We start from the raw sequence: 22175 nt of genomic DNA, 5'->3' as shown, positions 1-22175 counted from the left end.
TGCCACAGAGATAAAACGGAGCTTTTAAATAATCATTTTGTCTCCTCCTCGCCAGAGTGCTGACTTCGAGCAATAAATAGGTAGCATCAGTTCTGCTTAGACACATCACCCTTTTCATTTATTTAATGGTGGTTGGAGGTTTTTTGTTTTTTGTTTTTTGTTTTTTTAAACTGACTAGCTGAGCAGTCCGTACCGGTGGATCCAAACACCCGTGTCTGTCATGGTGCACTCGCCTTGTCCTCGTTCCAGACTGAAATATGAGCAGTATTCTTCATTGGGCCGCCTGCCCCCGCCAACACACACTGTCCAAGTCCCCCAGAACCTGATGCTTCGATGTCAGCAGACGGTGAAGGTTTCCTTCTACTTCTTTTTCCTTGTTTATATTCGTTCTTGCTCATATTCTGCCACCTCCTTTTTTAGTGATTTGAGTATGACTTGTACAGTTTAAGCAGTGCAAATTGGAGAGGGCATCTGGGCTGTTTTGTTTTGTTTTTCTTCATTTTCTTTCTTTCTTTTTTTTTCTTCTCTCTCTAGATCTCTGATTTGGGATTCTAGTTATGTATTCCTATCAACCAAATTGCCATTTGCTGTATATTTAGCAGCCGATTCTATGCAATTATAGTAAATCCAAACTTTAAAGGACTATGTATATAAAGGGTTTGTTATATGATGGAAAGGTTAGGTAAAATGCTGACGCTTAATAAGATTTTTCTTTTGGCGGAACCAGGGATTGAACTCAGAACCTTGGGCTTGCCAGGGAAGTGCTTTTTCTACTGAGCCATCTCGCTGGCCCACTGACGCTTTTATTGCCCCCCATCCTGATAAATTCAATGCACTTTATGAACAAAAGTATCCTTCATACCTGGGAAAAACATCAGCACACATCAGGGCCACAGGCTCCAAGAACCTCAGGATCTCTCTCCGAGGCTTGACACTTGCTCTGTGTCCTCTCAGTGTCCAGTGGCAGCCTTCTTAAATCTCTCCCTCAGTTTATTTTAAACAGGTTAAGTTTCAATGCCCAGGGAAGTGTTGGTTAGCTCGGTATGGAGGGATTATCTGGAATAGTTTGTGCTTCCGGATAATGGTGTTTGGGTGGACCTGACAAGAGCTGGCAGAAGCTAGCACTCTCCCCGGTGACTGTCAGGTACATGGAAACTAGAAGAGATGACAGGCTCACAGTCCCACCTGGGACCTGAGGAAACGAGATTAGCACTGGAGCCCCTAGTGCGCATATCTCAGCCTTCTTCCTTCTTCCATTGCTGCATTTTGCTAGAAGACTGAGATGACAAAGGGCAAAAGACCGCCTTTGGTGCACAAGTTCTTGGAGGAGGAAGAAGAGGAGGAGGAGAAGGAGGGGAAGGTGGAGTAGGGGGAGGAAGAGGGGAGCAGGAGGAAGGGGAGGAGGAAGGGGAAAGGACATGGGCTGACCAGTGGTACAGTGACAAGATCCTTCAGGGCCTTACTGTTGCTCCTCAGCCCAGATAGTTTTGCACCGTCTTGCAGCATTGTTCATCAAGAGGGATTGCTTATGGGGCAACCAGGAGGACACCCCAGGAGGAGTCACTACCTCAGGCTGAAACCTGCCCGGCCCTGGCATGGTAGGGAAGTTTCCTGCCAACTGCGGAGGCTGGTGAGCTCTTTTCCAAAGTAGTGGGACCCAGCATTCAAAGGGCTGATGCAAGTGTGGAAGCTGCGCTGTAGCATATATTTTTGAATGACCAGGCCAAAGTAAAACAACCATATTGTTCATTAATGGCTCAGAGGCAATCCTTTTTGTAAGTTTTGAATGAGTCCTAGACAGTTTTGCTGATAAAGCACTTGCTACTCCTTACATACAGGAAAGGAAAACACACACATATAAGAATATTCATTCTTCACTGTGGATGATGGAATGTTCTCAAGGTTCAGTACCTTCTTAAGCAAATCTTTGTTAGTGGTGGTATGTTCTTTAGAGGACTCTGAGGATTTGAATAAATAAATGTAAGAAACAGAAGAGCAGGGCTCAGTCTTTCTTATTCAGGGATCACAAGGGCCATTGCCCATTCAGTCTGCTGAGCACCCCAAGCAAAGAGTTCCCTGTCAGGAAATGAAGAGTCCACCAACTAAACCTCTGCAATCTTTTCACCTTGTGCTGTCTGCTATCACCACGATAGCAATCTTATTTACGTGAGGCAGAATATTCAGAACAAATTCAGGTTGTAAATGAAGACAGTGGTGACTGGGAACCGAAGCGTTTGTGGTCTATGTGCAGAGGTGGAATTTTCTTTCTTGTTCTCTCTCACTTCCCACCTCTCCACCTTCCTTCTGTCCATCTTTTCTCACTTCTGAGAGCATGGATCTCTCCCTGTGCCTTTTCCCCTTTCTGATCCCAGCTGCTGCTCCGTTTGCTGAGAGCCATGCTAAAGTGTTTTCAGGAGCAAGCCGTGGGATCTGCTGGGCAGTTTCCAAGGTTGCCGCCCTTCCTGCCTGTGGGAAGGTAGGCGCAAGTGGGCACCACCAACACTGGTGCTGGTTCTGCCCCTCAGAGTGCCCCAAGCACCTGGCTTCCCCTTCACCTCAGCTCACCTCCACTGTCCCTGTCACAGCCCGGCACCAGGGCTGCCCATCTCAGCCTAGGACACAGCAGGTGGTGGCCCCTGGCCCTGGAAGCCCTTCAGGTGCACCCACTGGGAATGCTTTCCCTCTGTCCCATGGGTGTCTGCATCTTCAGACACCTCCTCTGCCTTTACCCCTTCCTTCCTTTCCTTCCTTACCCACTCATTTTTTTAGAATTAAAGAGTCCTGTTGTAGTTCCCTTCTAACAATGACTTAGCTGCTGACGATGAAGCTGGATTTGAATGAGTGATTTATTTTATGGCAGATGGTATGCAGGTAGTAAAAAATGACTGTCTTGCTTTTCTGCTGATTTGCTAAATCACTTGATCTTCAGCCCAAGTCACGCCCAACTCCACCCCCTCAAGGTTGTGGCGTTCTAATAAATAACAGCTGTCTCCTGGCCTGAGAATCCTCATCAAAGAGCACACTGGTCCGGCTACCCAGGTGCTGGCTCTTCCGGATGCTCTGAAGCATCCTTTTTCCCATGAGACCCCTTCACCTGGAGTGGCTGGAGCTGGATGGCTGTCCTTGGACCAGCATCCCTCCATCCTAGATTTCACTACACCATTACCTAGTCCTGGAGAAATGTCTTGATTTCTCTCCACTAGTTCGGCCTATTCAGCCTAGATGATTTTGGAAATGAAAATATAGGTTCATCAAACATTACGAAGGAAGTTGAGTGTAAAACAATAAACTCAGTAGAAATCTAGATTTATACAGGAAAAATATTTTTTGTAGGCCTGAAACCAAAACAAAAACATTTGATTATAGCTATATTTTTGTGCCTTAAATTTTTATTGCGGTAACATATATGGGATTATAGAAGGTATAATTTTGACTTTTTTTTTTTTTTTTTTTTTTGCCAAGAATCGAATCCAGGGCCACACTGAACCGCATCGCCAGTACTTTTTATTCCGAGACAGAGTCTCACTAAGTCCTTAGCTTGCCCACGTTGCAATCTTCTTGCCTCATCCTCTAGGATGCTAGGATTACAGGCAGCGCTAGCATGTCCTGCCTCAGTTTGGCCACTGTTATGTGTACCTTTCCGAGGCGCTAAGTGCATCACATCACCTCAAGAACCCCTTCATCTTATTAAAATGCAGCTGCATCCATTCCACTCCAGCTCCTTGTGCTCCCTTGGAATAACCCTGGAGTATTTGGCTTTCTGCCTCCATAGGTTTGCTATTGCAGGTGCTTCTCGGATGTGGAGTGAGGCTAGTCTTCGAAACAAAACTGTCCTTCATTTTCTCGCCTTCTGGGCTTCTCTTTCCCAGTCCTTCCTTGGCTCCTCAGATGTAGTACTGCGATTAATCTGGAGGTGCATCTGGCCGTGTGGCACGACTGGTGTGTGGTACTTGTTAAATTCTCCGGGGCTACCACCGTGCTGACTGTCCTTCCTCTCTGGTTTCTCGCAGTGTTGAGCATCCGGGGAGCGCAGGAGGAAGAGCCCACAGACCCCCAGCTGATGCGCTTGGACAACATGCTGCTGGCCGAGGGTGTGGCCGGGCCCGAGAAGGGCGGGGGCTCGGCGGCAGCGGCTGCTGCAGCGGCGGCCTCCGGAGGAGCCGGGTCTGACAACTCAGTGGAGCATTCCGATTACCGAGCCAAACTCTCCCAGATCAGACAAATCTACCACACGGAGCTGGAGAAGTACGAGCAGGTAACGAAGCCCTCAGATGGTGCCTTAGGAAAGGTTGCAGGAGTCAGGAGCTGGAGCCTGGCCCAGGCCACCACCTCCTGGGGATCCTCCTGCCCCGTCCCAGCCTGGCTTGGGAAGGTCGGGCTCCTGTGTGGCCCATTCGAACCCCGGGCATTTAGTGGAGGTGGATGCCTAAGAGTGCATGAAGGTGCGAGTGACGACTCTGAAAACACATAGACCTATTGCCTGGAACTCTGGGCCATTTACAGGATACATGGAATCAGGGTGTGTGAAGCGTGATTGACACAGAAGGAGGATGTTCCACTTTTACAAAACATATATTATAACAAAACACAGATCACCATTAATCCCTCTCAAAACACTTACTTTGGACGCCAGTGACTCTTGCTACTTGCCAAAGCACTTCTGGAAGTCCTCTTCTGGGTGTCCTCAGTTGTGCTGTTCCAGCTGACTTGATGTCTCAGATCAATTCAAAGCACTTGCCTCTCATGGCCCTTTTATTTTTATTTTTTGGTGGTACCAGGGATTGAACTCAGGACTTCCTGCTTGCCAAGCAAGTACTTACTCCTCTGAGCTACCTCCCCAGCCCTCTCTCATGGTCCTTTTAACTTTGGGGAGCAGCCGGAAGTCTCACGATGCCCGATCCAGTGAATGAGGCAGCCCCCACCGTGATGTTTTTACCAGCCTGCCTTTCCCTCGGATGGCAGGTGGCGGCAGTACTCACTGTATTTTTAATCACACCTCATGAAGCCATTTACAGAAGAGGACTCCAGAACTGCTTCAAAAAGTGGCAAGAATGATGGAATAAGTGTGCTAAAAACAAGGGAAAGTATTTTGAGGGGGAATTTTGTCTTTTACTATAATTTTTTTGAGTTTTTCTGAGACAGGGTCTCACTAAGTAGTCCAGGCTAGCCTTGAACTCACTAGGTAGGCAAGCTTCAAACTCATGGTAATCCTCCAGCCTTAGCCTCCTAAGTGCTGGGATTAGGGATATGAACCATCACACCTAGCTATAATGCTTTTTTAATGGTATGTTTTATTCATTGCCTGTAGGCCATTAGTAGGAGCACTGCCTGATCTATGGTAGCCTTCTGTTTGTTTACTCATTATTTAGAGGATTTTTTTTTTTCTGGACGCCCATAGAATGTCCTAGAAAAGCATGTGAAAACTTGACCTTAATGTACCTCTGTCTACCCAGGCTCAGTTCAGTTGCGAGTCAAACATGTTCTCCTTCTTATATATTATATGACATAAAATATATTCCATATTTTCCTCTGTCAAAGAAGTAGAACATCTCAGGACATCCCTGCAGCTAAACAGACTTGAACTCTAGTATTGTCACTCCACTGACATTTCAGTGGACCCACAGGTTCTGTGTACTCTACCCAGGACCTGAGCATGTGTGTCAAAGAACTGGGAATCTGGGGTCAAGGCTGTATACAGCCAACAAAGGAAAATATAAAAAAGACTATAAATTACAAAGCAGTGCATAAGAACAAGATAATGTCACAGCGCTCCTTTGCATATGTGCGGGGTCTCCCTCCTGTTCCCACGCATGTACAGACCTGGGCATCAGTACTTTTTCTCTGGTTACTAAGAGCAAGTACCGCTACATTAGAATGCCCTCAACATCAGTCTTTCCTATCCCTGTTTACCTAACAGAGATGTTTGCTGTCACCACTTCAGATCCAACACAGTCCTGGAGTTCTACATGAACTTCCTGTGAGAAAATTGTTATTTTTTCTTTTCCTTCCTTTTTATGAATCAAGAAAGCAAAGTGAGAAAAAGCCAAAGGTAGTAAACCCTCCTTGACAGTCCAATTCAGACTATCTAGGTACAAGGCAAGTGTGCACTTAATAGCAAATTTAAATTTTAAAATAGAAATAGGCATTTTAAAATTTAAAGTGAAGGATGTTTCATTATTGCCTTCCTCTCTACTTTTGAAATAGTTTTCCACCAAGTCCCCCTTCTAGGTGAGGAAAGCCAATCGTGGTGGAGTTCAAGTGGCAGACAAGGCTGGGAGGGTACAAGGAGAGTAAATGGAAGCAAGCTGTGGTCAGAGCCCAGGATTCATCCTCCTTTACCTCCTTGGGAAGGAACAAATGCTTTGGATTTGGCATTGGCCCACACAGCTAGCTCGCAGGCCCCAGGAGAGTGTGAGCTTAGCCTATCACACTGTTGTAATTTCTTCCATCAGGACCATCAGGTTAGAACTTGCAGTCTTCCTGACTGAAGAGCTTCCAAAGACATACAGTACTACTATGTGCTAGGAAGGAATGAAGGAGTATTCCTTTGCTGGCCTTTGGGTTTCTTCCTGCTTCATAGTCACCAGGAAGCCTGTTCTCTGGCAGGACAAGCCTTCTAGACACACTACCTAGTCTAGCTTATGACTCAAAAGAATGGCTAAGGAGGAGCTCAGGGTGTGAATCCTCCAATTTGCAAAACTAGTATGCATGTTAGGCTGAAAGGGATTGAAAACTGGCTTTGTTTTGACCTCAGGATGCCAGCAAGCCCCTAAGAACTGATGTTTGCTTGACTGAGAGCGCCACAGCCCTCCTCAGTCCTCATTCAAATGAGTAAAAAGTCTGATAGCAATAATACACTGTAGTAGCATGTCCCAATTACAGAACACCTTGGCCAATGTAATTGTAGTCGCTCCTCAAGGCAGCTTTGTGGTTTAGTACGCAGGACAGGTGCTCTCACTGTCACCATTTCGATCCAGGTGACAACATGGAGCTCAAGATCTTACATCTGATGATCTGATGAGAGGCAATATTTGCCATAAAATACAGCTTTTGACCTGTAGCCCAGGGGCTCCTTTTGGAAATTAATGCTTGATTGCTTTTAAAAAGAGAAGAGTATGGAAATCTGTAGACACTGAAGGGCCTGGCTTGTCCTCTCTGGGTTACTTTGCTGCCACCCAAAGTAGGTTAGTGAGAAAAATGTTCTGTTTAGAAACTTCCATGGCTACCTACTTGTCCTAAATAGTAAAGATGTTAAAAATTAATTGTAAGTTAAAATTTTAATTTACAGGAAACTTTTGTCAGTACAAAGTAAATTATGGAAGTGTAATAGTAGTTGTTTGTCTTTATTATTTTTAGACTATGCTAAAGCATCGTTTCCTGATTTATATGGGCATTTTTCTGGTGATGGAGTAAATATTGTTTAGCACATTCTGGTTGCTTAATAATTTATTAATACAAGTTATGTCATTAATTATAATAGCAGATCATAGGAAGATGGTACTATTAACCTTTTAGCTAGTTTGTCTGAGAGATATATCCACTTTTCTTTGACCGTTCCTCATGGGGGTGTTTTTAAAAGTAAAAAACCTCAGTCAGATGAAATTTCACTCTCTTGTTTTCCAAGCAGCTATATGAAATTATGAAAGTGAGTATTTACCAGTGAAATTTGCTGTTTCTCTCTGTTTTCGTTTTATTTTTGCTGTGAAAGTGACCACTCACCACACAATAATTAGCCGGCAAGCTTCCTCACCCCAGCACTCCAGAACAGACTACCTGACTCCCTCCCTGTTTCATCATGTAGTTATTAAATAAAGTAGCTCCCAGAGACTTTCATTAAAAAGGAGGATTTTTTAATGAGGTAGGATAAAACACCTTGGCAGCAGGTCACAGTGATGGCTGAGGTAGCTAAGGGCCAGCATAATTTCCTAGATCACGCCACATTGTCAGAAGCCAAGGACTATTTATAAAAATGAACTTTTTGTAGCTTTTCAAGGATCTTCAGCCTTTATAAATGATGGTATAAGGAGCTCAATATCTAATGTGGAGCCAAGCTGGGTTTAGTTAGTGCACGGCAAATAAACCTCTAAGTTCCTTCTTTTTTTTTTTTGCTGATGAGATTGGCAGCCAAATCCAGTTTACAGCCTGAAGGAGAAGGACCGAGAGAGAGTGCGGGACACAAGCTCACCCTCTGGGCCCCTGTGAGGCACTATGCAAGGGTGTCCCTTTAGTGTGCAGCACCCCAGAACACCCTTGTGCTGGAACCTGGGACACCCCTTTTAGGAATCACGCTGCTGTATGGGGGTCAGCTTGAGCTTTAGAACATTCTGCTCCTGAAGGCCTACAGTACAGATCAGCACCTGGAGAATTCTGTTTGTTTGGCGATTTCCCCTCCACCCCCCTGAACATTCCCCTTCTTGTCCCATGTGCATGCCTGGTAAAAGGGGGCAGCCGCGTTCCTGACAGTGATCAGCATGAGGGAACGCAGAAGAGCTGCGGGAGGGCCAGATTCTGGGAAATCTGGATCATTGCGTTCTATGCGTCTTAACTGGACTTGGAACTCTTCACTTGCTGTGGCATGCTCCTGAGCAGCTGTTCCGCAGCTGCTTTGCTGCAGCTCAGCAGTGGCTGAGAGGACTCTGCTGTCTGTTTATTGCAGAGCAGAAAGGGCCCCGGGACAAAATGCCCTGACTAAACATCAGATATGGGGAGTATTTTTATTCCCCATAATGAAGCACATTATTATTAGCCGAGCACTGTGGCTTCCCAGCTGAAAGCTGGCGCTCTTGACAACCACTCCTGGCATCCAGCCACTCCTCCTCGGAGCCCCATGGAGGTAGGGAGGCTACAGCCCAGCAGGACATCACCTTCTACTGGAAGAATGGCAGGAACGCTTGCTCTGCGCTGTGGCCCCACACTCCATCCTGTGGCCTCCGGCTCTCAGCTGACTTGATGCCAGGGTTTTCCTCCCTCACTTTCAATACATTTCTGGAGCCAAAACACATCCTTTGTTTCTGCAGCACTTTTCTGAGTCAATAGCAAAACAGTATGTGTCTATCTTTATCAATATGCTTTTTTAAAAAAAATAGTGCAGGGGACTAAACTGATAGCCTCCTCCTGTATGCCAGCCAAGCGCTTTGCTACCACGCTACTCCCCAACCTACTCCCCAAGTTCTCTATAATGTGAAGCCATGATTATGATGTGAATTTGTAAGGCCAAGCATATGGATAGAAACTCACTTAATCTCTACTGCATCCTATGAGATGGGAATTGTCTTCCTTGTTCCACAAGTAATGAAAAATAGGCAAAGTGATATTAAGGAACTTTGGAGATCCCACTGCCACATGAGTGCTGGAGGTGCTCTTCTTACACCGTGTCCCCACTGTGTCCCTGTGAGTCACTTACACCATCCACAGGCCCTTATGCACCAGAACACAGCTACCATTAGCTGTACTAAAGGGCCACAATTGACTATGCCCACTCAGAGGAATAAAAGAGGAGCCATGGGATAATGAAAGGATTTTCCCTGTGCCCAAGGATGCAGGTCCCAGGTGGGCACCTCCTCTCCAGCTCACACACAGCCCAGTGGATGTGCCTGCCTGCCAACCTTTGACCATCTGACCCCCAAGGATTTCTTAGATAAATAATCAGTGAATGTGCACAGCTATTACTGTTACTGTGTTATTGACAAACGAAGGGACGCCACGCTGTAAAAACAACCACAACACAATATTGTCAATAATGAGCATGTTTGTGCTGCTCATATTAAGTTGGAGTCCTTTGAGCCCTTAGCTCTTCAATTCTCAGAGCCTCATCTTGCCTTTTTCATTACAAATCTAATACAGCTTTACAGCATTGCTGCAAGTTAATCTGTGAATAGATATTTTATTGAATGTCCAGAGAAAGAAACCAGACTACAGATACTAAGTAATAATAGTTAAATGAAAGGGCAGTGGTTTTCTGAGGAGCAGGTAGGGGATCCAGGGTCCCTGGTCTGTAGCATGAGGCACTCATGCTCTGCTTCTGCTTCTCTTGCGTATGCTGTGCCAGAGAAGAAGGCTCTTCATCTTCCTGGGCCACACTTTCCCCAGCTGTAGAAGAACATGGTAAAGAAATTTGAGTTCCAACTTTAGTTCCTGAGCTGGTACTGTAGTATGTTGGTGTACACCCTAAGAATTTTCATTTCCAAAAAGATAGCTCTTGGATCTTCTAAGCCTTGTTTTGATGTAGCTTTATGAGATCTCTGGAGACAGATTTCCCATTGTGTTATAGACAGACCCGGTCAACAAAAGGTCACTATAGGAGGGGTTCTTTAAATAAATCTAGAAAACTAAATAAAACTAGAAATCTCCTTGAAGAATTATCCAAGCTTTGAATTCTATGATTCCACTTAAACCCTTTTGGCTGTTCATGAGTCCCCAAATGGAGTATTTGGAACCTCTACCATAGCATAGATAATGAAGAAGGAAGAAAGCTCAGATCTGTCTGACCCCAGCTCTCTTTGATGTTAACATTGGAGCAAAGGGTGGTGAAGCATGTTTTGTCCTAGGATTTGTTTTGTTCTTTCCTCTCACTTTAGTAAAAAGGGGATGTGGAGATTAGGAAAAAAAATCATTTTTTCCCTTGAAAGAAATCGAAATTATGATTAAAATTTGGATAACAGGAAATTTCAGGCCGTCATTTATTCTGTCCATGTAAATTGGCAAAATCCAGTGAACTCTTCTAGTTTTCTTTATTTGTACAAGTTTCTAGAAAAGCCCGCCCAGCTTCACACCGTGGGCCTGACGCAGGCTAAGCCCTGGACCCACAGTGAGCCCCACGGTTATGGTCCTGTCCCTGCAGGCATGCAACGAGTTCACCACCCACGTGATGAATCTCCTGCGAGAGCAGAGCCGAACCAGGCCCATCTCCCCGAAGGAGATCGAGCGGATGGTCAGCATCATCCACCGCAAGTTCAGCTCCATCCAGATGCAGCTCAAGCAGAGTACGTGCGAGGCCGTCATGATCCTGCGCTCCCGGTTTCTGGATGCGCGGTGAGTCCCCGGCAGGGCTGCCCTGTCTCCTGTAGAATCCTTGACCTGTCTAGGGTTGCAGGCCATACACTGGCCCTTTCCAAAGGCTCCAGCTTTGTCACATTGGCTGCCACGTGATGACCAGATCATGGTTCTGGGTCTGGAAAAGACAAACTCTGAGACAGAATCCTGCCAGGAAAGTACATGATTGCAGGGGGCAGTTTTCTCCCCATTGCTACCAACTTGGCAAGCAACAAGGGTAACAGCTACAGTGACAGAGGAAGCTGGATCTTCGTTGTCAGAGGCCCAAGTGCTTCTCTTAAAAGTACATTTCATACTATGTGTTGGTTCATTATCTTTTTCTTCGCAGGGTCTAGGGAAGGACACACTTTCTCCAAGTGGGTCTATTCTGTTTGCTGGAAAGCTAAGCTTCTTTCCACAGGATATAAAGGCAGAGAGTCCATGCAGTTCAGCTCAAGAAGGACTTGCCAGTAGATTACCATGCTCCATACCCACACTTAGTTTTAGCAGCACACAGGAGTAAGGCAAGGTCTCTTGGGCATAGAGGAGCAAGGAGGTGTTCTGGCCTGGGCTCCATTGGCCAGCATTTTCTGTCTGGCATTGTAGTTCATGACCTTACTTAAGAGTTCAAAGCATTCTGTTGAAGAAAAAATGGATATAAAGGTCCTTCTGAAAAGCAGGAGAATTGAGAACAAGCAACAAGACATTAGTTCCTGCCCCCTTGGATAGATGGCAGTCCTTTAGATTCTGTCTGCTTCTGTTACCAAGTCTTAAAAAGGTGATAATTGTATTTTTTATCTCCTCCATAAATCTCTTTTTGATAACAAGCCCAGCAAACATATCTCAGAGCATGGATATGGGTTGGGATCCACAGTTCATCTCAAATTAGTCATCTCTTATGAATGCACAGACCATCATTCATTATTTCATTTGCTGCAAATAATCTCAATCTATGACTTGTATACGGGATACTCACTGTCAAGATCAGTATACAACTTATGCTCTATAGTTTGGTCCTTTTTCAGCCAAACAGAAAGATTCCCTGTTCCTCTTAGATTTTCTCCTCCCTGAGCCATGCATTATTCAGTTTTCTTACCTGCAATTTATTTCTCTTCCTTCACCATTGGATTCTTTGCAGTGCAGGGACCTTGTCAAAGCTCATGGCATTCTCCTAACCTCCCTTTTATTTGAAGTACTTTGGGATGTGTGGAATACGAAATGAGCAGGCCAGTGAGCAAATGTATCTCTGGGCCAATAGAATTTCATAAAGTCAAGAGAAGGAAGTACACAGACAGTTTTTCTTAGCTGGGTATAGTGATGGAGGGGGAGCTGGTGATGTCCCCTGCAGAAGGACCCTCTGTGCATCCTCCTTGCCCCATGAGCTGCTGAGAGCCTGGCTTCTTTAATGCTCAGCATTCCATACAGGGCCAGGTGTGGGTCCTCACCCTCACTCCTTGCTTGCACTGCAGCCACCACCATGGTGCATGCATCCCTCACATCCCCATGGAAGCTCCCTTAGTTAAAGTGCTGGAGTTGGTATTTAGGTTGGCAGACAGCAAACAAGAAAAAGAAAAATTTGGGTTCAGACCAAGTTCTTTTCAAGAATGGAATTGGTAAGAAAAATGGAGCAGAATCATTGTCTCACTGGATTTTTTTTCTTGCAGTAATTCTACTGTGCCCAGCTAAAAGGTCAGATTCTAAAAGACACCAGCATAGGCAGACTTTGTGCACTGTTCCTCTCATTTCCACCAGCCGCAGCCTGGATTATTCATTTGGCACCAGAGGGGTAATCTCTGGAAGACAGTGTCTCTTTCTTGCTTTGCTTGCAACCTTTGAGTCATTGTGCCTGAGCCAAGATCCAAAACTGAAGCAGTTGACCCACTGCCATTGTTATTACCATTTTATTCTGTGGCTAGATGTATTATCCACAAAACAGCATCACGCCAAATGCCAGCCCAAGGCTGAGCAAATGGCTCTCCCAGCTCACAAACCAGTGTTTCCCAGACTTCCTGATTGGAAAAGTCACATCATTTCCTTTGTGTCTTAGCTATAACTGGAAGAGAGAGCCAAGCAAAATGTGGGGGGGGGGGGAAGACATACAGTATCCACTGATGATATTCGCACGCTGCCCTACAGCATGAGACTGATGGGCAGGGTAGGGCCTCATCCAAAAGAAGAAAAACCAATACAATAGGAACAGTCTTGATTTAGTAAAAAGATTAGTCTTTATAATCTACTAAGTTTGTAGAATTGCTTAGTACTGCTTTGTCAGTCACAGCCCTCCTCTCAGCTTTCTATTGTTATGGAGCAGATTACCTTGCAGGTTTACTCTTTGCAGGTGTCTGCTGATCCGAGGCTTTGGGTCTGGGCTCAGCTAGGGCTTCAGCTCTAGTGTTCTCACAGTTATGAACAAGGTGTCTGCTGAGGCTAGGATGGCTCCTGAAGCTCAGAGTTCTCCTCCAAGCCCCTGGTGGCAGGGAGAAGGCAGTTCCCGAGGACTGTCAGCGTGAGAGTCCCTGTTCCCAGAGCCTACCCTTCTCTGTGGCACCACACAACCACACTGCTTCCTGTCTTGCTGAACACAGGAGACTCTAATTTTAGCTTTAACTACATCTCCCTTTTTATTTACTCAGAGTGAACTGAATAGTCATCTAATTGTGGGAGTGATAAGCCACTGTGTTTGCCACTGTAGACACTAGAAAGGGAGATACGCACACCAGGTTTGGGACATTAGCCTTCCACACAGCACAGTTCTTAGCCAAGCACTTGGCCGAGGTGTCTCTTACACAGGTCATGTCCTTTCTCTGCCTTACATTAATGGTGCCAGGATAGTGCAACTTAAAAATTCTATTCATTCATTCCCCTGTGCATTCTATAGCTCTTCTCTTACTGCTGTCCATCAAACTTGGTACTGACTGTTGGTAGCACTAAAAAGCTTTGCTTAAAGGCTGTGGAGGTTACTTATAAACCTTCTAAATGATTTTCAAGCAAAAGTTTTAATGACTTTCTGTAGCATTTTGTTAGAAATGGCAATAATAATATAAGCAGGTGATTGGAAATACACTTGTGCACTTTATGCAGATAGAGATTAGATGAAATGAATTATTGAAGGAGATAATGGCAAGAAAAAATGGAATCCAGCAAGCTCTAATCAAATTACACTGAATCTAGACTTATTTATAAATCAACTTGAGCCCACAGTAATGGCCAGATGCTCTATTAACCACTAAGAATGACAGAGTTGACAAAAATAAATGTAAGTACAGGTCCAGCCTTCACAGCGTTCATCTCATGGGACAGACAGAGCATCTTACAAATAAACAGCAAAGTGGCTGCTATACTCTTCAGTACACCCACCAGAAAATCCATCTGAAGCAAAGCAGGTCCGAGGAGAGGCCAGACTATCCTGCAGTGCAGAAGAGCATGACATTTGCCAAAGAAAAGGGGTAGCAAGCAGAGGAGAACACCGTAACTAAAGTTGGATGAGCACGGCCTACCTGCGTGCTTACTATGGATCAAGAACACCAGTTTCACATCCAAGTGAGACATGAGTCCTGCCCTGTGGAGGTTACGATTTAGTGGGGAGCCCTATGTAAACTCGGGGCATATGCTGTGGGAAAGAGATACAAGAGCTAGGGGAGTATACCAGTCACCAGGGTCTTTGGTTAGTGCACAACATATCATGTGAACGAAAAAAAAAAATTGTGCTGAGCATAGATATAGGAAATGGGATGTATCACTGAAAAGGCTGAACTTCACCAGTGAACATTTGTATTCTACCTTGGAACTGGAGAAACTCTCAGAGCTACTTAGGAAAGAATGTGGAAAAAGGCTAGGTAAGCACTATCTATGGATTCAGATTCTTTCTATAGTCCTGATGATAAGTGGCTAATTCTCCCAAACAGTTTTTGTGTCTGTATATTAGGGGTAAATCTGCAAACAGAAATAAATAGCATTCTATGAAAAACAAACTTGGTATAGTGGCTTGGCACATAGAATTCATGCTGTGTGTGGTTCAGCTCTGATAATAATGATTACCAGATTATCTGTTATTCTATACATTGTCATCCCATGAATGCATGCATGGTTTAGGAAGATGGCTCTAGTGATTGATTCCTTGGAATGTGAGCTGAATCAACAAAGAACAACAAAGAAGCAAGCTATTGCTTTAGCCCAGAATCCCCAGAGTGGAGCAAGAGAAGCTGCGTATGAAATACTTTCTCTGTGTTATGCACATGTGCAAAAGAACCTACCCACTTGTGGGTAAGCATTCGTGTACCACAAAGCAGCGAAGAACAGGGAGTCGTTGTAGATATTTTGTGAGGCTGCTTGGGCACTATTACTGGAGAACATCAGTCTAAAGTCACACTGTTGAGTACAGAGCTATTTGTTTTTAGAATTAAATTAATTAAAATAGCAAATTATAATACATGATACCTTGGAAAGTTGTTCTGCACATACACTAGCCCCATTTCAAGTGCACAGAGCACATGTGTTAATGACTGCTCTATGTGTAGCACAAGTATCCCTTGTCACACAAGGTGCTTCTGGACCACAGTGGGTCATGGAATAGCAGCTGGCTCATTCAAACCCATTTCAAAACTAGTGGCAACAGGAGTTGGAGGAGACAAAAGAGAGGTGTGAAAGGCCAGGAGTGGCAGGGCTTTCTCTGGGGTCCATTATCTGGTGAGGATAATATCAGAGGTGCTGAAAATAGCCCCCGTTTTGTGACACAGCCCAGGAATTCAAATGTTCAAGTGATTCACTGACTGACTGAATGAACAAATTGGCAACCACATGAACTGTTTGTGTGCTGGTGTCATGCACCAGTGAGGGTAAGAAGGACGTGGAACTGATTTGGGTGAAAGGTGATGTTTTGGGACAAGTTTGCTCACGGCTACCTGGAGTCAGCTGTGATTAAATGGGGCAGTGGCTTTTGGGAGACAGATTAGAGGTGACACTGTTGGTAGTTAGCAGTATAAGTCTACAATGCCTGTACTTCTTGCTGTTACAAGTCTTTTATGAAAAATGTGCCCTGTGGCCTTGGGACCCAGAAGATTTCCATTCCTAAAGTGTTCTGTTGGTCTAGTAATATTTAGTCAACATCTACTTACATTAAAAATTGATACGCTCAGTGATCCCAGTGTCTGATTGGTTTGAAATCACAAAGATCAACTCAGTTCAAGTGATGCCAAGAAGTCGGGTGTCTCATTTAGCTTGGATATAAATGGCCTATATGTTCTGAAACTAAAAGTATCCTGATCCTCCGGTGCCAGAGACCATAGGTTGAGACAGCTACTGCAAGAGGCAGTAAACATGTCCATCAGAGTGGACGAGGCCACCCAGGGAAGAGTGAACATCACAACACAGACAGGGCCAGGAACAGCTGTCTGTGCCACCCCCACACCACCAGCTCATTCCGGAGAGGTTTCCTTTGAGCTCAATTGGAAGAGTCCCAAAAAATACAGTGTAATGCTAATGCAAACAACCACATGAACAAATGGAGACTCTCACAATTAGGGGAGTCTTTGGGGTCCAGTTCCCCAGACCTAAAACAACTGCCTTCCTTAGGCAAAGAAGCAGCCACCAAAGGTTATGTAAAGACCAGCATCAGCCAATTGGCCATCTTCCTCAAATTCCCATCATGCAAGGACTTTTAACACATGCCTACTTTTTACTTGGGCCTTTTAATCCAATCTGTCCAATTTCGGATGCTGGATGACCCAGAAACTCAGCATGATTTGGGAGAGTGACTTGGGCTTGCCATAATCTGGACAGATGTGGTTAATACCTGTGGACAGATGGTGCTCATCCGGTAAAATCAGGTACTTTATTGTGTTAATTAATCCAACTGGGACCCTGAAAATACAATATTAGCTGAATTTCCTGTCTAGCAAGGCCATCCGTGCTTTCTGTCGGGTAAATTGGGAAAGTCTGCATTCTGGCATAGCCAGAGATGTTCTGGAAATCTTTTTTCCATAATAAAATGCATGTGATAAAATCAAGAAAGACAAAAGTGCTAAAAGAGATAATTTGAGGATGGAAGCCCTGCGACTTCAAGGAAAACCAACCAGATCTGCCGTGAACTTGGAGTCCCCCAGCAGCTGCCCAAGCTATCCACAGGTCTGAGCTGGAAGGATACAGTAAAGTGATTCTCATTTGAAATTAGTTCAGTTAACACTTTTTTGTAAAAGACAGACAAGCTTTTTTTTTTTAAGTAGTGTTCTTCCTTTTGGCAACCTATATTTGAAAATGATTTCTGTGGGCTTTCGTTTGACCATTAGCAGCCGTTCCTACATAAGCAGTACCTCTTTTCCCCTTTTGAAGGAAGTCAGGCAGGCAGGGGGCTAATTTCAGTCAGTTCATTGCCCTCTTCCCAGATACCTTTTTAAAATGTTGCATCCATTTATATGAGGATATAATGGAGAGAAGATGATAACTTATTTTTAACTTGCGGCAGCAGAATCTCTGTGCCAGCAGCCAATTCGTGTAGAAGAAGAGATTGGGTTTCATAGCCAAGCAGACCTGAATTAACATCTTGGCTCTCCAACAGCATACCAGCTAAGTGACCTTTGAATGGAGTTTCTCAGCTGTAAAAAGGGATGAGCACATCTACCCCTCTAGTCCTGGAAATGAACGCCTTGAATTGATTGCTATGACATCATAAGAAGAACTGCGTTTCAGGCACTTTCCCATCCCAGGGACAAAATACCTGACACCTACAACCTAAAGGAGGAGAGGTTTCTTTAGGTTCAGGTTTTCACTCTGTGTTCAGCATATCCTCAAGTATGGCAACAAGGAAGTAGAGAAAGAAAAGAGGACCCAGGGATAAGAAGATCCCCTTCCACATCAGGCCTCCGATGACTATCTTCCACCGAAGCCCCACCTCCCTGTAGCACATTCATACACTGAGCTATCAATGGATCCACTGATGGCCTGGTGTCCCCATCACCCAGTCATCTTCCACACACTTGAGAACTTGGTGTGGGGGTGTGGTCATTTGGTATCTAAGCCTTAAATGATCACCACTGTGTTCTAGCTGTCAGTATGCATCAGGCACTGGGCTGAGCATTCTCTATATGTGGTTTTCCTTCCTCTAACTCTGTGAGTTCAGTATGACTCCTCATTTTTAGCTGAATAAGCTGAGACTTAGGGAGGCAATTCAAGTAACCCTTCTGATAACAAGTTGATCCATGATTCAAAGCTAAAATGTCCTGTATCATGTGTCACCATGCTTCTCTTTAGTGCACAATGCAGTGCTGTCCTAATGCCTTTCATGGTTTTGGTATCCGACCCCTTTCAGCAAATCTCTAATTCATCTTTTGCTCAAAAATGTATCTTATCTCAGAAGTCAATCCTATTCTCTCCCTTGTATTTATTTGGTGTAAACTTTTTTGCTGTTTCCTTTCCTTTCTCTTTATGGAGGCGGAAGAGACGGAATTTCAACAAGCAAGCAACGGAGATCCTGAATGAGTATTTTTATTCCCATCTCAGCAACCCTTACCCCAGTGAGGAAGCCAAAGAGGAGCTAGCCAAGAAGTGCGGCATCACAGTCTCCCAGGTAAGGAGCCTCGCAAAATGCCCAGCCTGCAGGCTAGCTCTCATAGGTCTTCTTAATGATCTTGCTTAACTGAATACCCACGCCTTGTAAACTCCATTAGCTAAAGCTGTGCGGTAGTGAGGGAAGCACTGAGTATGTATAGGAGAACTTCAAGGTAAGTTCCTGAAAAACGTGAAAGGATCCATCAAAAGAGAGAGAGTAATAGGAAGAAGCCAGGGAAAAAACAGGAATAAAGTTCTTCACCCTGAGGACTCCCTTGCTTCGCATGAATGGAGTTTCTTTCATGTACTAAGAAAAACATCTGTATTTCTTATATTGTTTTCTGAAATTTAATCAATTCCTTACTTATCCCACTTTTTACTCACTGACTTTAAAAGTGACTAAAAAAGAAACTAGCCATTCTATGGCCTTAAAGGAAAGGAAATTAAATGATATCTCTCGATGTGTTTAGACTCTAATACAATGAAGGAATTTTCAACATGTCATCATTATTGCATTGAAATAGATGCACAAGGTGCCACCGTGGGCCTCCTTCCACCAGAATGCTTTGTCTGTTGCTGATATCTACTGAGTTGAAAACAAAACGTACATGATACGAAATTTGCATAGACCTGGAATCTTCAACATTAATATGAAGTAGATGAGTAGGCAATAGTTAAAAACATCTGCATTTTTTTTTTACTCCAAGGGTTCATTCAAACTTCTTACAATCCTGGTCTCTCATTGAGACATTTAGTGAGAATCCTGAAATATGTTGAAAAGTTTCCCTCAGAATTACATCACTTGCAAAAGAACTAAGTATACTGGAATTTCCACTAGTGGGAAAGTCCAGTCTGAGGAGAAACCTCACTATATATTTTTTCAAGTCAGGTGGATACTGTTCTATATAAACCAAGCATCTGTACATCCATGAACTAAATCCTGGCTCTGTTACTCCTAGTAGGGAGATCTAGCAACCAGTGCTTAACTAAGCAGAATTAGGTCCAGTCAAAATAGAGAGCTGTGTCAACAAAGGTATTTGCAAAGAAACAATCATTTAAACTTCACCAACCAGCTGTGGGTGAGTTAGCAGCAACAAAAGTTCTTGTAAAAATTTTTCTGGAGAAGACAGAATGAATAGACTCCTTTTTAACCCAGGCTGTCCTCCTCAGGCATTTTAACCTTACTGAAGGTCATTTCCAAACTTGATAGTTTCAGGAAAACAGAAATCAGTGATCAAACTCAAGTAGCCTAGTGTTTTTACCCCTTGGGCAGTGACCATTCTTGTCTGAATTTAGACCCCTTCTTTGCAAGAGAGAGAGAGAGAGAGAGAGAGAGAGAGAGAGAGAGAGAGAGAGAGAGAGAGAGAAAGAAAGAAAAACAGTAACGAATTTTTTATGATTTTTCTACATATTTGAAGAATAGCTCAAGGTGTTGGTCACATCACTGGCTTACGCATTAGTGCAGTCTAGTTATATAAACTTCACTGTTCATTTGGTTTTTCTTCCCTGGTGCTGAGGACTGAACCCCCAGCACTGCCCGCACTAGGCAAATCATCTCAGCCTGAGCTGCAACCTGGAATCTTCTGCTTTTAAAGTAGAATTAAATCAGTCTACTGTCTGAATGCAGAGTCTGGGGTTCAGGATTTCAAATCTCTCTAGAAGTAAAGATGAGCCCTCTGGAGCTAAGCTATATCACTGCTGAATTAAAATTTTTGTGAACCTCTGACTCAAAATAAAAATATTTTAGAAAGGCTTAGTAACGAAGTCCTGGGTTCAATACCCAGTACTTAACAAGAAAAAGGTAGAACTCTGTTCTACTCCAACAACCTTTGACTTAATTTTTGTTGCAGAAACTCAAATGCACGTATTTCACTTGACGCAGTGATTACTTACATACTATACTGCTTTCTCTTTCCTCCACCCACCCCAAGGCCTGCATCTTCCTTCCCCATCTGCTCATCCTCCATATCCCAAGAGCAGCAATTTGGTTCCCCATTGCTAAACAAGTCCTCAAGGGGCACCATACAGTATGATTGATAGACCCAACATTGTGTTAGACACACATTTTTGAGAAGGGTCAACTATATAATTCTAGGGAGGATATAGTTATTAGATTCATTTCACAAGGACTTGAGTATATGAGCATATTTTTCATGATTTGTAGGATATTCATTTTCCCATCTACTAATTATAGCTGGCTGTATCAGACATTAAATATGCTCCAGGGCCAGCCAAATAGCTCAGCAGATTAAAGCACCTGCAAACAGGCACAGGAACTAGGGGTTCAATCCCCGGCCCCACCCCCAGGGTACAATGAGATGACAATTGAGACTGGGGGTGGTGGCATTTGCCTATAATCCCAGCTCTTAGGAGGCTGTAAACAGGCAGATCACTCCGAGTCCAATCTAGTAATGAGACCCTGAACACCCTGTAGACCCTTCCCTGAAATACAAAAAAAAAAAAAAAAGGAAAAGGAAAATTAAATACATTCCCTAGTTTCCACATCTAGGCAGGGGATAGCTTACTACTATCTTTCTAGTCTTTTTTAAATAACCACTCTATTTCTGAAAACATTCCTACCTTTATTTCCTAGGTACAGTTTCTTCTAAGCTCTTTCCTCTTCTCTCAGGCAACTCTTGTCCTGTCCTCTTACCTAGTCTCCAACTGTTTTGTTCTTCCTTTAGTTTTCATCTCTACATAACCTAGCCAATGGTGCTGTGATGTTCTTTGGTGGCCATTCATTGTTTTGCAACCCACTGAAAGCTACTGACTTCTTCATGATCCAGAACAAAAATATGCTCTTACACCAATCCATGTAAAATGCATCTAATAACTGCATTCTCCCTACACTTTTAAAGCGTTGTTCTTCCACAGCAGAGCTCCTCAGAGGATGGTCCACCAGCTATGCTTGCGAGTATGTGAGAAAAAAATGTAAGCTCTGTGGACTCACCACAAAATCATTTCTCGCAAGCTGTATATGAGCACTTGACGTACAAACATTGGCTTACTCACAAATAGCTATAGGTGTCCAGCCCTCCACTTGACTATCCGGATGGGACTTTTGTAGAACAACAGACTCATATCCTGTCTCTGACTACACTTCGCAGTGGCTCTACTGTAGACTCATGGACCTTATCAAGTTAATGATGGGAATCACACTCTCCCTGTGCAACCTGTTACTCTTTCTGACTCATACCGTGTCTTGTGTACATCGCTAGGGCTCAACATCTATTAGGCTTTTAGTCTGTGACAGTTGAACAATTAGCCAATTAATGCAAATGCATTATAGTATAGTGGACAATGTAAAAAATGCCTAAACAGTGCCGAGGAGATAGCTGAATAGAATAAGTGCTTGCCTGGCAAGCACAGGGTCCTGAGTTCAATCTCTGGTACCAAAAAAAAAAAGAAAGAGAGAGGGAGAGAGAGAGAGAGAGAGAGAGAGAGAGAGAGAGAGAGAGAGAGAGAGAGAAAAGAAAACTGAAATGCCTAAACACACATAGCACCTGCCCAACAACTTGTACTTTTATTTAAAAGCGACTAATTCTCATAGCATGTGACCTACAAACAGGTCACCCACACACACCATACCCTTTCATCTTTTT

General features: G+C 44.0%; 1 protein-coding gene across 5 annotated transcripts in view; it reads left to right on the top strand.

The window, feature by feature from the left end:
* The window catches only part of Pbx1 (PBX homeobox 1), a 323692-nt gene that overhangs the window by 224449 nt on the left and 77068 nt on the right, over positions 1-22175 (top strand). For all 5 annotated transcript variants that reach the window (XM_023699749.1, XM_023699750.1, XM_023699748.1 and 2 more), the window contains 3 exons: positions 4011-4255; positions 10841-11031; positions 18457-18592. In XM_023699749.1, coding sequence (XP_023555517.1) covers positions 4011-4255; positions 10841-11031; positions 18457-18592 — 572 coding nt within the window. The remainder of the gene's footprint in view (positions 1-4010; positions 4256-10840; positions 11032-18456; positions 18593-22175) is intronic.

Source organism: Octodon degus, unplaced genomic scaffold (assembly GCF_000260255.1).
Source record: "Octodon degus isolate 3935 unplaced genomic scaffold, OctDeg1.0 scaffold00116, whole genome shotgun sequence".
Classification (NCBI taxonomy): Eukaryota; Metazoa; Chordata; class Mammalia; order Rodentia; family Octodontidae; genus Octodon; species Octodon degus.
This window is presented reverse-complemented; position numbering and strand designations above follow the sequence as displayed.